The sequence below is a fragment of the Hyalella azteca genome, unplaced genomic scaffold (assembly GCF_000764305.2).
Source record: "Hyalella azteca isolate HAZT.00-mixed unplaced genomic scaffold, Hazt_2.0.2 contig14321, whole genome shotgun sequence".
NCBI lineage: Eukaryota > Metazoa > Arthropoda > Malacostraca > Amphipoda > Hyalellidae > Hyalella > Hyalella azteca.
The window spans coordinates 217-18,006 of NW_025944211.1; the positions used below are offsets into that span (position 1 = coordinate 217).

Here is a 17,790-nt window from a genome sequence, read left to right on the forward strand (position 1 = left end):
AATCACTTAGAATTTTGAATTTGTATATAATAACACTAAACTGCTGTTCTTCTGTGTTTCATTACTTTACCATTTAAATTTGCTTGACATTTTTCCACTTGCTGCTTTGTAGATCTCAAGTCTGGAATTTTCTTATTTTTGTTTGTGCTTTTGTGAGATGACTGCAATCCAATCCTAGAGTCAATTTCTTGATGGTACTGGCTGAATTATCCACATTGACTTGCTTCAAATTGATTGTCCTTGATTCCCCTTTGATTTTTCTATGGAAATTACCCACTATGATTTTTCCTTGTGGGAAAATTTTTACAGGTCAGACTGGCAGTACAGGAGGAACAGGCCTGTTTGGCAGCACTGCAGCTGGTGGCTTTGGGGCCAGCAAGCCAACTGGGTTCACCACAGCAACCAGCAACACTGGCAGCAGTCTTTTTGGCACACAGAACACCGTTGGCACTGCATCTAGTGGTGAGATTAAAGCTATTTCTTGATGTTGTCTTTCTATGTTGTTTACTTTGTCTTTCTTGAATTCTGGAGAACTTTACTGTTTCAGGTGATATGTATTGTATCTCTTTGTGTTGATGGTTAGCTTTAAAAGTTACTGTTACTTGCTATTTGCCTCTTCTTTAATTCATGTCTCACGATGATTTCTTCAATTAATTAAAATTATTATATTTCCAATTATCAAAGACGTTATTTTATTCATTACATGAAAAATTTCACATTGTCTTTGCTGCAGGCCTGTTTGGCAGTTCCACCACCAACTCCAGCAATGCCTTTGGTGCCCAAAACAAGCCTTTTGCTTTTGCAACTCCTTCCAACACGACAGGAGGAGGCCTCTTCAACACTACTGGCTCAGGGGGGCTATTTGGTTCTGGTGCAGGTGAGCTATTACGTTAAAGCTTCATTCTTTTCCGTGATTTGCAAGCAGTTTATGATGTTATCTATTGTGTCTCAAGAAATTAAATTGCTTAATAAAAAAGAGTTTTTATGGTATGTACTCGTATTTGTAATTGTTGATAATGTGTAAAATTATTTTAGATTAAATGCATAGCGACCCGAATCAATTGCAACTAATGATATAAAAGAGACCAATACCAAAGTAAAAGAGACCAAAACCTAAGGATTGTGGAGCTATTTCTGAAAAAAAAAACTCTTATCCAGCCAGTGCACCTACGAACATTGCTAGCTACAAATTTGTGCTAGCTAACAAATTTGCTTCTACAAATCTTCTGAGATCTTTGACTAGTATATATTCCTGAGCAGGTACTGGCAGCACTGTGGGGACGACCATCAAGTATCAGCCCATCACCGCCACTGATACCATGACCCGGAATAGCACCACCACCAACATCCAGACTCGCATTGAAGTTATCACTTGCATGAAGGTAAATTTGCAATTATTGTCTTGACAATTACAATATGAACTTTATTTTTATGTTCATTTGAGTACCTACTCTCCATGTGGTCTGGTACAAGTTGCATCTTCGAAGGTGGGCATAAAAGTTGTCCTAAATGGATCACTGATGGCTTACACGGGGTTTGAATAATCTATTTGTAAATGACAAATTTTTCATGTGAATTGATTGGAATTTATTCTATCCCTGTGCAAATGATCTTAAATTACTCCTGAGCACGTCTGCATGTCTAAATCTACAAGTCACGCTCTTGAATGGTGAAACTGAGACCTGTTTGTGTGGTTTCTATCCTAACCTTCTACAGCTGACACATGACTTGTTTTTGTGCAGGAGTATGAAAACAAGTCTCTTGAAGAGCTCCGAGTTGAAGATTATCTGGCCAATCGCAAGGGTCCAGGACAAGGAGGTGGCCTCATGACAGGGGCTTTTGGTCAGAACACAGCCTCGACAGGAGGTCTTTTTGGCTCCACCGCCACCAACACTGGGGGTCTCTTTGGTCAGAAACCTGCCGAGACCAAACCACTTTTTGGATCTACCAATACAGGTCAGCTGATCTTGCAACCCACTTAATTGCTAAGAAGCATCTAATGCTTCTTTAGCTGTCATTTCTTTTAAATTTGTCAAGCTCTTATTAGAATAAGGAAGACGCAAATGTTAAAATACAGTTCTTCAATTCAACTAAGATTATCACTGTAAATGACCCTTCAACTCGTTAAATTTTTCACTTGTAATGAATACTGAAAGTCCCATTTCTTTTAAACTTGTCATCATCATCATTTTTTAAAATTGTTTGTAGCTATTGATTATTATTCTTGTGTATAATACAGTCTAAGTTGATGTGTAAAAATATCAACGGTTACATCATGATTGTTGTTATTTGCTTCAGGGTTTGCCGCACCTAGCAGTAGTGGCGGTCTTTTTGGCAGCAGCACCACAACTCCATCATTCGGCCAAACGACAGGAACATCAACTGGAAGTTTTGCATTCGGCCAAAACACTCAGCAGAACAAACCTGGTGGTTTGTACGAGTTATTTCAGTTATTTATCGAAGGGGTATCGTGTTTAATGCCAATATTGAGATTAAATGATGCATGGTTAGTTAATCGTATGGTATCAGTTATGTCTTTCTTATCATATAGTGTGTGAGTAGGGAGTAGTCTCAACTTTCTTATGTATATTCGTAGTCAACATTTGACGATTTCTGTCATATAGACTTCTACAAGTAATAATGATGATGTGTTGCAGGCTTCTCCTTCATGCCGAGCAACAACAACACCAGCGGTGGTGGTTTATTTGGACAGCAGCAACCAGCCAGTACTGGGTTTGGGGCCACCAACACTGGCTTTTCTTTCGGCCAGAATGCCACGTCTCAGCCGGTTGGTCTCATTATTTTTCATGATCTAACACCACGAGTGCAAGAACCTTGTGGCTGAGCTCTTTGAGATTATTATGACTTGCGTTATTATCACTTTACTATACTTGCTTGTACTTCCATTGGATTTTTCTTAACAAACCAACATTATTCACTTGTGGAAACAAGCATTGCATTGCTTAAGTGAGTTTGACATTATTGCATGCCCGTGTGTTATTTATTGTAATATTCTGTATAAAGAAATTCAAGTAATTCACATTCACTTGTGGTGTTGTACACGTTCTGCGTATCAATCTTAAGGCCTTCCGTTTTCTTGCGTTTGATTTCATCAGAGTGGAGGCTTGTTCAGCCAACCAAAACCAGCATTTGGAGCCGTTACCTCGACGTCCACTGGAGGAGGTCTGTTCGGCAGTAAGCCTGCTGCCACTCCAGCCTTTGGAGGCTTCAATACAGGCGCTACCTCTGCTTTTGGGGCAACGTCCACGGCATCGCCTTTTGGCGCAAATGCCACTTCGGGAGGCGGCTTGTTTGGAAACAATCAAAGCAAACCTGGCTTTGGTATTGGCACCACCTCGACGTTTGGTAAGTTACCATTAAAACTATACCATCTGGTGAAATAACCACAATGATTGAACATTTCTGTTCCATTTGATAGCTCTAGGTTTATTCAATGCAATATTGAATTTGTGGTTTCAATTCTTGTTTCTCCAGTCTTCTGCTTCCAACTTGAAAGAGCGCGCTGAATTTCATTAGCACTAATCTTTTAACTGGAAAAAATGTTAACAAATATTTTGCTTAATTTTGCAGGCAACACAGGAACAGCTTTCAATACAGGCACAAGCACCGGTGGAGGTGGTGGTCTGTTTGGCAACCTGAACACCAACACGGGAGGAGGAGGTTTGTTTGGCAACACTGCCAACCAAAACAAACCTGCTGGAGGCCTGACCTTCAACACAGGCTCTACGTTCAACAGCGGCAGCAACACGTTGGGAGGGTTCGGCTTCAACAACACAGCCAATAAACCCTCAGGTTTTGGAACCCTTGGTGGGGGTTTTGGCTCTTCTGGAACTCTTGGAGGTGGAGGTGGTGGTGGTCTTCTTGGCAACAATAACACTGTGGCGGCTGGACTGGGAGAAAATAACATTGCTAACCTCATCAAAGCCCTAACAGACAACCCGTTTGGACATTCATCGCTGCTGAAAACTCCTGCGTCGGCAACTGGTGAGTCTTGAGAATGAACGATAATCTGAAAACAAACACCTGAAGTAAAAGAGAGATGTACCCAAAGGCTGTCAATATATTGTAAAATTTCCGTGTTGATTTTCCATGCATGCTCCAAATAAGGTAAATATTGTATTTTAAAATTTAATGCTGTATATATTGACAATGATAAGTGTGATATAGTACGTTTACTTATATTTTAGTCCAGTCTGAATGACTGAGTACACGTTACATGGTTCTGATCATCTACATCTGTGTTCCAGGAAAAGCTGACGAGCTATTGAGTCCTCCAGCCAGCGGCAACAACGCCAAACTGGGATCTGGGAGCTCCGGAACTCCAACTTATGTGTTGCCTTCACAAAAAACGTTCGCCCCTCAGCCTCGCCCCAACTCCTCCATTGGCGATGCCGGTAATCTGATGAACAACAGAAGCCTCCTCTTTGCTGGTCTTGATGACACCAACGAGTCCAATGGCGGCGAAGAAATCTTCAAGACGAAAACCTTCCCCAGCGTCAAGAAGCTCAACCTCAAGGTCTTCAATAGCGCCAAAAATGGCATGCTGCTTTCATCCACCGGCACTTCGGTTCGTACAGATTGTAACATTTATATTATTTTAAGACGTCATTAAAGTGTGGTTGTACTAGAAAATCTTCATGCCAAATGTCACTTGAGATCTTCTATCTTGCAAAATTTCAATTCATCAGTAGTATATCAATAACTATCTTTCCTTTCAATAAATTTCATTGCCATTAATTATCGAGGCGAAGAATGGTGTACCGCTTGCTTGTACGTTATAGTTTTGCTTTGTCAAAAAGCAGAAATATATTACCTGAGTTGTTGTGAACATTTTATTTGGGATCCACAACGAACTCCAACGATCTGAGACCGCACTATCAATCAATATAGTTTTATATATATCGTAACTTCATTAGCCAATCACTGACGGCTTCTCAAGCTAAAACCTCCAATCACAGACGAGAACTCGGCCGCTACGTGTACTAACACGAGTTCTGACTAACACAGCCCCTTACTAACACATCCCCTGACCATTGGTGATACGTGAAAGAAAATGATAAATTTCATAACAGGGAAGTCGCTCGAGCACTCCTAGTGTTGGCCTGGACAGAGGACAGTCACCCCTCACGTCACCCCTCCACCCTCCCGTCTCTCCTCAGCTTGCAGACACTTCTGCAACGCCTGATATTATCAAGGTATTTCGTAAGCTTATTGTGACGCCAACTTCAGCTCGTCACTTATAATAAGGATGCCAAATTTCCTGCATCAAACATCTAATTCAGTCGTAAATTTTACCTATAGATATTTCTGTAGCAGTTTATCTTATATAGGATTGCTGGTCTCTTACCATTTCTCACCTGTGGACTGAATCTGAATCGATGAAGAAATAGCCGTCATGAACTTAACATAGGGGCGAATGACGAGGTCTTTTTTTTTTAGACTGTATGCATGTAACTGCGCAAGTTGCAGCCACTATAACGTGATTTTGTCTTGCATATCTGCATTTAACAACTTTATATATCCTATTGATGTTGGTCATCTTTTCGATTCTACTTCTTAAAACTTCATTCCAAAATCTTGGGATTAATTAGTAAGGGGTGAAATATACATTCTCGTGCGGTTCCTTCTCGAAAAATTTTGCATAGGATTCATATGTTCCGCTTAGAAATAGGGATCTTGCCCCAGCGTTATTGCGTCACCATTTTTCCCATTGAATTGAGTACTTCATGTTAGATGCTTGAATGATTACTTAGCTGCTGAAAATTCATTTTCAATAATTTCTTCAATTATCAAAACTATTTTTAATGAAGCTTGAGCAAATCTTTTAGATTCTGGAAGGTACCTATATATATGTCATACAATATAATATTGCTCATGGACTAATTAATATCTGATATTCTTCGTACAAAGATTGATTAAACAATTAATAATTTTTTTCCTCAGGGCCGGAACAACATTAAAAAACTAAACTTGGCTAAGAAGTGTGCTGCTGGCAACTTTAACGACACCATTACCGATTTAAATGGCGGCGGTCGTTCGTATGGGGTGAGTTGTTTGCATCTTTTTGTCATGAGTAGTTTATTGCAATAAATTCCATTATTGTTTTGTTTTAAAATATTTATAATGAATGGCGAACTTTATGTAAATTTTGCCTGCTATTTTTCTGTGGTGCAGTGTATGAATTTTTTTGTGAACCTTGTTCACGTATAATTCATTCTGTATTGTTAGGATCTGGAATGTAGATACACTGCATGGCTTTGATCCCAGATTTGAGAGCGCAGCCAATGGCATCTGTTCTAATTTCTAAACTAGCCTTGAAGCTAAGGCCCACTCTCAATATGCAATCGCTATCCTCAGCCTCGGAGCTAGCTACTCTGCATCACTAAAAACCTGACCGATTCTCGTACTACTTCATACCTGACATTACAAATACAAACCCAATATTACCCAATCTTATCACTTACGCCATCTCTCCACCGCGTCGCAGCCAATGACTAGAAAGATAGGTCCGGTATGGCCATGTATGGACTTGTATTTGTGAAGTGTTGAGGCAGTGGCTGTGGACTTGCACTCCTATGGCCTTTAGCACTTGATTAAATATGCTACAAATAGCCTCCAGCATGCTGGTCCACGTAAAGGAATATGCATTGATTGTGAAATTGGGGAATTGTTGGCCCACAACATGCACCTTACCAGAAAATTTATCACTCCATCTTCACTTTTCCTGCCAGAATCGCGATGCCAGCAACGGGAATGTCTCGCTCACTGGTGACGCGGGCAACATGTCCTCCAACATGGGCAATACCAGCAATGCCAACTACACAATCTTCGAGGCTTCCTCTCGGGACTTCTCAGACCGGGACGTGTCTCAGTCAAACAACCCGGTAAGATTTTGATATTTTTCCTTTGGTGCTGGGATTCCTTTCCCATTAGTGATTATAGATTGTTAGATCAATTGTTGGCCATTGACTTAGAAAGATATGAAAGTTTGAGATACGTTGGGAAATGACATATTTTTGGGAAAATATTGAATGTAATTATCTCTTATTTACTTGACGAAGAGAAATTTTGTGCAAAAGTATAATTTCGTCAGAATTTGGTAACACAATTCCTGTGATATTGGGATGTCTTATTACTGATGTAACTCGTTTCCACAGCCTCACCCTACGGGCATCAAACTGACGCGTGCGGGGTACTACACAATACCGTCCATGTCTGAACTAGCGAACCTCATCGATGAGAATGGCCAGTGTTTGGTTGAGAACTTCAGCGTTGGTCGTGAAGGCTACGGCAACATTTGCTTCACGTCAGAGACGGACGTGATGGGACTAGACTTGGACAGCATCGTGTTCATCGTGCGCAAGGCAGTGGAAGTATATCCTGACGGCACGGACAAGCCTCAAGTTGGCGAAGGACTCAACAAACCTGCCGTGGTAAGTCACAGTCTACAATTGTTTAATAAATTGTGCTATATTGTTTAATTTATTCACATTTAAGGGGTTAACTGAGTAAGACGTTCTTCGTGAATTTATATTAATCCTACGTTTTCTGGGCTTCATTATTTTGATGACAGAATTTACCAAGGAGCTGTAATTAAAAGTTTTGTACAATGCCATTTGTATGGATAAGTATAGTTCTGTCTTGAAATTGTTTGACTAATTTGTAAGGGTTTTTTGGTCAGGTTGGCGGCACATTTATGGTGCAACTTCAAATCTGATTTCATTCAGGTTACTATGCCCTATTGCCAGCATCTGTAATCAACATATTACCTACTTGTCTTTACCTTCAACATTGTCATCATCTGCAAAATAATTGCTACAGTTTAATTAAAATTGTTCGTATCAAGAATTTGAACATAATGTACTATTTCGTTTATGGAGCTTTATTTCCCGTTCTCTTGTCTATCATTTAATTACATTTGTCCGATGCACTAAATTTTCACCGCCTTCACAGATCACCCTGGACGCCGTGTGGCCTATCGACAAGAGCTCCCGCGACGTGATCAAGGATAACGAGAGGCTGGAGGCCATGGGCTGGTCGCAGTACCTCGAGAAGAAATGTCTCGGTCTGGGGGCCAAGTTTTTGGAGTATAGGCCTGATACTGGCTCATGGGTCTTCAAGGTGACTATTAACTAGACAATTATTAGAAATTACATTGGAAAATTTTCCTATGCAGAACTTGAAAATTTTTGGTAAACGACAACACGCTACAGTGATTCAGTTTCTGTGTTAAATTTTGGTTTCTAGAGACCGACCATTTTAAACTCAAGGACATTTTGCTGTGTTAATTTAATTAATCATATGCACCTGTTCATTAAAACTTGTTGATATATTTACTGAGAAAATGTTTGTTTACTGTTTTTCGATTTGTTTTTCCAGAACTTCTTAGATAATCCCAACATAACATAATCATATTTTTCACTGATATTTTTTCCCATGTAAGGTGAATCACTTCTCCAAGTACGGCTTAGAAGACAACAGTGATGAGTTTGGTCCGGAAGACCTTCTGAAAGCACAGCAACAACAGCAACTGGCAAAACAACGTCAACAGCAGCAGCAGCAACAAGGGACGGACGCTTACCATCGCAAAACCACGGACGCTTCGCTCATCAAATCTTCCGCCAATAAACTCCTGGTGTCGACCTCGGTGCTGACGTACAACGCTGACGCTGACGTCGAGACGTCTACTGCCACTCCTGCCACCACCACTTCATCTGGGTCTCTCTCGACCTCCTCCAGTGGCTTGGGTGGTCCTGGGTCCCCAGTCGCAAATGGGGGACCCCCAACACAAGGCTTGCTTTCCCCACCTCCCACCCACCATTTGCTTCCCACTTCCCTTCGTCTTCGCGATTCACCTTCCCACCTGCAGCAGCAGGTAACTTGTTGATCCTTTATTATCCCGAATTCAGTTCACTGAATTTTTCCAAAGTTTATCTGGTTCGTGTCAGTACTTTGTTCACTCTTGCACGGGTGATGTTGATTGATAATATCACTTACCTGGTTACTTGTATAATCGTTCATTTCTGATGAACTTGCCACCTGCTTGAGGGCTTCATCAGTAAATCGCGACAAATTTGGTGCACGAATTTGCTGAGTTGGGCAGTAAAGACTAAACTTGCATATATTTTTGAGCTTAGTGTGAATTTTATCTTAATTGAAATCATGCCCTCATGAAGGCATGACCAATCGGTTCTAGACTTTTCTTTTTTTTCGATTTAATTTCATCTAATAACCACCGGTATAAATCCCCCAATATTAATGTTTTTCTGATGCGTGACTTAGTTTGAATGCTGGCCTGTTTTTGTCTCGCCTATATCGCCTCCTAACGTTACAATTTATATGGGTATTTCAGTCTGTTTGATAATAATGGTAATAATAATAAGAAGAATCCTTATAATTATAATACTCTATTAATACCAATTGAAAAAACTGACTTTTAGAATGCTTTGACATAAGTTCGGGTCATTTAATTTCTTTCGTACTATATATGAATTAAAAGTTATACATGCTTGCGTTCTTTAGAACCAATTAATTCAGTGTTTCAAACTTGCTGTATGGATCTTGTTGATTCTTCATTCAGCCTTATTAGTTAACTGGAAAAATGCTGTTGATTAAAAACTATGAATTTATTCTGCAGTAAAGATACTATCGCTTAAACCCATTTCTACACTGTGGATTCTGTTGATTTAGCACTATTACTCGGCTTTGTAAACTTCTGATTCTATATTCAAGTCGCTTGATTTTGTTTGATTACGCTTGTTTTTGTTTTGTTTCTCTGGGATGAGTTGGTTCCTCGTGTTCACAATAAAGGATTGTTCGAAAGCTCTTTGAGTTCGCCTTCTTCCTAATCTTATCAATTCCTTCTCTCGTACCCGGAGGGGTGGAAGACTCGTGTTTAAATAGTTACTTCATTGGAAAGTGGCAGCTTCATATTGTAGTCGTTCTGGTGTTGTTATTGGAAAGATAATCCGAGGTATTTATTACCTTTTCAAAATCGTGTTGATTTATATTAATTCTAATGAATTATTGCTTTTCTGCTATAAGTGTTGAAATTTGAGGGTTTTTGCATGAAGCAAATTAAATGGTGAATATTGCAAAAGGGACATTTTGTAGCACAATCCAGAGCTAGAAATGGTGTGCATCTCAGTCATTAGGCAGTCTGGGTAACCAAGAGTAATTAGAATTTGCGTATCATGAAAGTGGTTCAATGCACGTTATGCTTTCCTTTAAACTCGTTCATAATCCTATTTTTCCCGCTTTTCGAGTGTTCCATGACGGTGGCTGCTAAAAATATTCTATTGGATTGCTATTCAGTGTTCCATCTAAGCTTTTAATTGAAGTTTTACTCTATAACCGTTATTATGATATTTAATCATAATTCAGAAAAAGTCCTGTAGCCGTTGGATGTGTTTTTTTTTTTTTGTGGGTAGCCTGCAGGTCAGTTAATGAATTTCAGAGAGGTTGACCTTCTATGCTGGGGCTATTCGACAAAGATTCCAGAGAAATTGATGATGTGCAACACCTACCCTCGACAATTGTACCATAAATAGTGTCAGGAAAAGGCAAAGAGATTACAGTATTGAAGTTAGTGAGCAAATAACCTGTGCTGTCAATATAATCAGAAGTGGCGGTATCTTTCAATATCTTTGTTTAGGGTGCCTGTGTCAACGAACGCAGGTGACTGGTGTAATAAAGCGGTCAAAAGAAAGGGAATTTAAAAAAAAACACGTGTACTGATACAGAAACGGGAAAGAGAGATACCAGAACAGGCTGCGATAGAAAAAAGATGGCAGCCAAAGAGTAATAGGTTTCGAAGTAGGCACTTGGTTGTCATACCTTTAGAAGCTAGGATACGCACCTTGGCGCGCACGGTGCTGGCGTGTGGGTCTCTGCTGTTGTCCTCGCCTGAAACCCAGACAAGTGTACTATTATTACAAGTGTGCCGGTCAGGGGTACTCTCACGACCTAGACGCGGCAGAAACTCGCAGTTTTGTTCCTGCCATATGTTGTACAATGACAAGTTGACAACCCTTAATATTATTGAAGAATAATAGCACAATGATGATTGATACCAAATCATACCATCTACCTTGTAGAACCTACCTTCATCGAGCGGTAGCTCCATGCTCCGTAACACCGCTGCGGCCGCCGCTGCCTCGGTGCCTGGGGAGATGTTTCTGGACTCGTTTGCTGCTGAACCCCACGAGGGAGCGTCTCTAGGACTACCTTATCATTCCCAGGGTAAGTTAAATAGTGTTGTTGATAATAAAATAATTTCGTCATTAATAATATAATTTTTGCCTATAAAGTTTAAATGAAGCTTCTGTCCTCATTCGTTTAGGATGTTCCCAAAATGGGAGAAAAAAATATTTATCGGCTGTGAAATATGCAATTACTTGGTATATTTCTTCTTCAACATTCAACCATTCCTTTATTCAGCTTAAATAACTTTTTGCTCTACTGTGTTGTAGTTATTATTATCAAGGAATCTAAACTTTGGTTTAGAATTTTATCGAGTCTGCCATAAAAGTTAAAATTTTACATTACGTTTGATAATTTGCAAGAAATTTTGTTGGTGATCTATTGCTTGCAACTGAACCGTACTCGTGTCGAAAAATTGCATATTTATTGTATCAATGCTACGTACGACAGGAGCCAGTGGAACAAGTCGAGCGCTACAGCAACTCACTGCAAACCTCTTCCCCATGGATGAAGATTACGATGAGGAAGGCATGGGTGATGTTGGTGACAGGTTTGGCTCAAAAACTGTACTGCAGGACTCAGCTATGGACTTCACTTGTGTTGATGGGGCCACAGCTAAACGGAGCGCCATGTTAGAGACAAGAGATCTCCCAGAGTCGTTGGTTAAAAAGTTTGCTGGTTAGTTCTCCAGAAAATGTGATATGCATCGTTCATGTGTAGTCTTAGTTGAAATAGAAAAGGAGTTTTGGATTTTTCGGTAAAATTTTCCCAATTTCGTAGTTTATTGAATCGTTGAGACAAGTTATAAATTTTGAGGTAACTTTCTGCTATCAGCTTAGTGAGCTACGAAAAATGTACAAAGAAAGTAACTGTGATCCAGGTGTAACGTTACCTTAGTAAGCAATGGAAAACATTCTACTAATTTTGGAGCAACTAAAATTTTTCGACCATCCTCGTGACTCTTCATGCTACGTTGTACTTTAATTTTATAATTAAATACGATTAACGTCTTCTTCTCAGGTACAAATTTTTGGAGTTATTTTTTCAATGTGGGTATTTAGTTATTTGTATGACCTCTAATATGTGGTTTTATTGCACATGAAGGGCGGCGGCTTGAGCTGAGTCGCAGCTCCGTGGGTCACGACTTGATGGGAGACATGCCAGAAGGGCGACTGAGTCCAAGTGCTGGGGAGCGTACCGTGCTTCGGCCCAAACTGGCGTCACAAGTATCAGGTCTTCCTCAGCAAACTGACTGTAAGGCCATCAGAGATCTGAGTACTTACTCTTATCTTTCGCAGTGTCTTGACTTCTGAGTTAGATATTTTTTCGTTCATTTATATGTTTTTTTACCAAATGGTTCAGCTGTTTCTCTTCTTCAATGCCGAGGCCTGCACAATTTTCTCGTGTAATGTCACCGTACCGTTCCTTTACTACTAACTAAATTTGCATGTACTGATAATGACCACATTATTTTAAAAAAAGAACATCCGACACTTATGTATATACTTATTTATCCACAGGAATGATTCAAATTTATTGTTAGCTTCTTCTGAACATGGCCAATACTGACATACCTATATGAGTAATTATGGAAATAATCTCTTTCAAGCTGTTATTTAGCTAGACCTTGCTCAGAAAATCATTCATCTCATGAATAATGATAATATTGGAAAATTCATTTGCTAACGACCAAGTTTGTATTACAGCTTTGGGTGCATCTCACTACCGCGGCCCACGGTCCTCGTACCCTGCGCTGCCTTCTGGAGGCGGCAAGGCGCCGTTCCCTGCTCAGGTCACCCCTCAACACTTGGATGTGGTGCCTCTGAGCTCCAGCGTCTTGCATGGCCAGCACAAGAACTTGTGTGACCTCGGCGCCTTCATGGGGCGACGCTCGCGGGTCGGCTGGGGACCATCTTTCCAGCTGCTGCACACTGGCCAGCCTCTTGGCACTGAGGTTAGTGTTTGGGCGTCTTCGGTTTAAAAAAAATTGTTTCGGCGTGAGAGCATTCGCGAAAGTTGTATATCTGTCAGTGCTAACATCTTGGCATGAATAGAAGCTGCTTCTTCCTTGCTAACTAATACTTTAGCATGGAGAATCATATTAAACCGTAATTAGACGAGTGAACGCGCAGGATATCTTCTTGATTTTCACTAAAATGAAAAAAAATTCACCTTTATTGCCAAGCTCTATTCATTAGTTGGAATAGAAGGGTCATCACTTGTATGATCTGCGTTCAGGTGGATGTGGTAGCAGCAGAGGCAAGCGCAAGAGAGAAGCGTCTCAAGTACAGCACTGAGGCTCCCGGTGCCGCTGCACCGTATTTATTCCAGCAGTCCATTCAAGCCTCATCGTATGCTCGACCCTCCCACCACGCCCTGCCTGACTTGCCTCTGTGAGTAGAATTACGCTACTGTGTGTGGCTACACTTGGTGTCACGTTATTTGTCCACAGCGTTACTTTGTGCTTTGATGTCACGTTAAGTAGCTGGTGATAGGGCGAAATATCTGACGTGAGTCTGTTGGGGGAAGTTCGTAGTAGTTATTTTATACACATGATAGCACTCAAACTGAAAGTGTAGTGTGATTCATGATAGTACCGGGTAGAGCAGGAAAGTATTTCAAATTTTTATTTTAACGATAAAAATACGAAAAAAATGTTGCACTAACAACAATTTGTATGGCCACTTCGTTATATGACTTTGTCTTCCTCTTCTAACGCTATCTAAAAAATAGATAGCTATTTATATTTTCTTACTACTCGCGGTACTTTTGAGTAAACTCAACGGAACGTTTAATTGGACCTTAACTTCACCTGTAGAATTAAACTTTTTGATTTTTCTTTATTCTCTTGCAGCTACAATATCCACATTGAAAAACTACATTTAACTGATCTCTCCGCCGCGAGCGTGAACCTTCCTGACCCCGACTCTGCACTTGTGAGTTATCATTTTTTGTAGTCTAATATCCCTAAAATGTTGAATTTTTATTCTCTATTGTTTTGTGTAGTAACTGAAAATATAAATAATTTTATAGTAATCATCAGCAGAAAATATGTCTACACATTATCTGAATTAACGTATCGAATTCACGTCTCGTCTCGTGCAAGCTGCTGCAGATCAGAATAATGTTAAATCTAAAAAAAATGAAACTATTTTCAAATGACGCATAATAACCTTGCATTATTATGTCTCCTTTACTATGTAATATATGCAATTATATAATGTTTTCTATGCACTGATTTTCTTATTACTTATACCGCGTAGATGGTTGTGGAGAAGTGCCTGCGTGAAGTGCTGCGGCACAGTAAGTCTACAGCGTCGAGCTCTGTCAAAAGTGCACCGCGCCTGCAGCCATGCCGCGGCAGAGGTCTGCTGCACAGCCTAGCTGCTGCTGTGCGCTCTAGTGACGACGCCTCTGTTCAGCAACACCCGCTCTGCCCAGTCTTTGAGCTCTGCATGGCATTGTGGGGCAAGCTCGACTACGGCTGGCTTGAAGAAGCTGGTCAGTGTTGCATATAAATTATCCTTTTGCCATCTAAATGTTAGACAACTAATTACATCTCGTATTGTATCCAAGTCAACTTGAAAACTATTGCCTGTTACAGTATGTTATGCATCTCTTGGAAACGAGATAGAGTTATAAGAAAGCTTGGGATTCACAACCCAACAACTCTAGTTTCTCATCATTGTAATACATCCCGTAGATCCTTAGTGTTCATGATAATGCTACCAACCCATTTTACATTTGCGTCCGACCCTTTGAATAATTGGCAATATAGACCTCCAAAAGGCTTCCTAATTAAGAAAAATGCGCAATAGCTGCAAATCGTTAGCAAATATAGCTGTTCAAGAAGCAATTGATTTCTATAGATCAATCTTATCAATCTATTAATAAAATATTTTAATATTTCTTTCCCACAGCTACCAGCTCAGTCTACATCCAAGCTCGAGCTCGTGTCGAGACAATGAGTCAGTGGCTGGAGAGCGTCTGTCAGGACACTGTAGAGGAAGAAGCCAGAATAGCACTTGAGGGAAACGATGCTGAGGCACATCTTGACGCTGTTTTCTCTCGACTCACGGTCCGAGATATTCAAAGTGCTTGTGAGCTTCTTCAGGAAAAGGGTGAGCAGTAATCGGAATGACAATTTATATAAACCATCACTTGTATTGTAGTTTTGCATTTTCGTGAGTTTCATGTTAATGTGGTTAGCAGCTGATAAAACCATCGAGCTTTGTCTGTTAACGAAGACTTTCTCATTCTCGTATAAGTGTTGGACTGAGAACCGATTTTTGTTGTGCTCAATGTAAGATCGCTCGAAGTAGATAGCTAAGATTGAGACCAATGTTTGATAACTAAATCCTAAGTGTGCGAGATGTACATTTTTGATTCTCCAAATCTTAACAAGAAAATGTTTATCCATGAATTCCTCAATAGTTACGAAATTATAAGAAAATCTAAGTGATTACTCAAGTAATAAGATCAATTTTCCAATTCTGCGTTCAGGAGACCACCATCTGGCTCTACTGTTGGCTCAAATCTGCATGGGTAACGACGCTCCACGACAGATCGTTGCAAAGCAGCTCTCTAACTGGGCAGAGTGCAATGCTGATGCATTTCTCTCCCCGGGACGTTTATTGCTCTATGTACTGGCGGCCGGCAAAGCTACGCACACTTCTAGCAATGCCTTTGTTAACGTTTGTAAAGGGTTGGATTGGCGCCGCGCTTTGGCCGTACATTTGTGGTACGTGTGCCCGTCCACGTGCACCATCAGCGAGGCATTGGCTGAATATGAGCGTGGAGCTGGGCTACTGAAAGACGAGCTTGCCCCTGCGTCGCCTTACTGCCAGGAACCGCTGCCTCGTTATCTTGCGGAACACACGCTGCCGGACTCTGCATCGCGCGTGTGTTATGATGTTTGCTATCACTTGCTGAAGCTTTATGCTGATCCCGCCTACCGACTCGACCAACTCCTCAATCCTGCTGCCGTCACTCCTGATCCTCTTGACGTGTCGGCCAGCTGGTTACTGATGGCCCTCATCCATTCACTTGGTTATGACCGCTTGAATCCCATCGTCGGCAATGCTCTGCATCTCGCCATGGCGGCTCACTTAGAATCTGTGGGGCTCTGGCACTGGGCTGTATTCGTCCTCATGTCTCTCAAGGAAGAGAAGTGGTAAGCATTTTCTTCATGGTTCTTAGTAATTGAACATAAATATTCTAATTTGGCTACTACACTTTTACAATCACTTGTTTGACTCATCGATGTTTCTCATTTGCTTATTTCATGCTATTTCTCTTTTTTCCAGTCGTGCAAGTGAAGTTCAATCATTGTTAAGCCGCCACGTACAAATCGTAGAAGGCATTGAGAAAGAAGACGACTCTTTCACAAAACTCTACAAAAAAATGCTTGCTGCTCGAAACGCGTCTGAAAACATCAAGGCTGGTGCTAGAGATGTAACGAACGTTGGCCAGTATGACATGGAGATGACCAACGTCGTGGGTCGTGACCACCCTGATCCCGCCATGGACGACGACGTTGGCTTCGTCGACGGCGACGACGAAATTTCTATGGACACAGACATCACTCGACGAGCTCCACGCACACCTTCAGCGGATGTGAACGCAGATGAGGTCATCGATGACGTAGACGACTCTGTGGTGCAAGATTTTGGAGACCTTGATTCATATGAAGAAAGGGAGTCTTTCATAATCAATCTTCTCAAAGTACCAGAGCAATGGATAAATGAATCTAAAGCTATTCTTGCTCGTTCTCTGGATATGTTCGAAGAAGAAGCCTGGTACCTCATCAAGGCTGGTGATCTGGACAGAGCCCACAAGCTGCTTATCGACACCATTGCTCCCAATGCCATCATTAATGGTGAGTGACATCTGCGACCTTTGTATTATTCATGCTATCATGTAAATTCTTTCGTTAGGGCTAGTTTTTCATGTCATGGTCGAGTATGTTAAATTAATTACAGAATTATCAACAAAAGTTCTGTGTCTTGAAAGTGTTTTCAGTTTGTATAACATACTTCTGTCTTGAAATTAATTTAAATTTAATACATAATTGTTGCCCGTTCACTCTACTTGATATTCCATTGTTTGTAATCTTGATTCGTAATATTCGGCAGAGGACCACCAGTATCTCCGTCGCTTCATCATGGCATTCGAGGCAAGCTCTGACAGCTTAGATGTGAACGTGTCCGACTGGAAGATCGGGGGCGCAGTTTACGCTCATTACCTTCACGTTTTGGAATGCGTGGAAGAGATCAAATCATCCCAGCAGCCTTCAAAAGACAAAGTCGAGGCATTGAGACCGCGACTACTAGCGCTCTGCTCACAGCTCAATAGCCTCCAAACACCAACATCCAAGCACAGACTCTGTGTGTCCGAAGTTAGCCGCGTGGTAATCGGAGTGCTGAGAGCTGTTCTCGGAGATGACTTGGCTGCCACCACTGCTGTGGCTAAGCAAATTGCCTCGCTACCTCTCAGCAAAGACTGCACACTGCAAGAACTCAATACGTTGACTCGCCAATACCTTGCGGCTGTCGCAAGGTGATGTTT

The 17,790-nt window shown here is 41.0% G+C and overlaps 1 protein-coding gene across 1 annotated transcript; it reads left to right on the top strand.

Moving 5' to 3' along the window:
* Positions 1–309: 309 nt before the first annotated feature.
* Positions 310–17,785, top strand: LOC108675748 (nuclear pore complex protein Nup98-Nup96; the record flags this gene model as incomplete). The annotated part of the gene is made up of 26 exons (XM_018163779.1): positions 310–462; positions 734–877; positions 1,261–1,382; positions 1,743–1,956; positions 2,299–2,430; positions 2,658–2,788; positions 3,117–3,366; positions 3,592–4,005; positions 4,269–4,588; positions 5,094–5,216; positions 5,965–6,066; positions 6,753–6,905; positions 7,179–7,454; positions 7,975–8,142; positions 8,465–8,896; positions 11,118–11,262; positions 11,674–11,901; positions 12,328–12,477; positions 12,930–13,177; positions 13,462–13,616; positions 14,078–14,159; positions 14,487–14,724; positions 15,144–15,344; positions 15,727–16,396; positions 16,530–17,101; positions 17,358–17,785. Coding segments are annotated over 26 exons (6,251 nt in total), but the record flags the coding sequence as incomplete, so codon positions are not given.
* Positions 17,786–17,790: the final 5 nt, after the last annotated feature.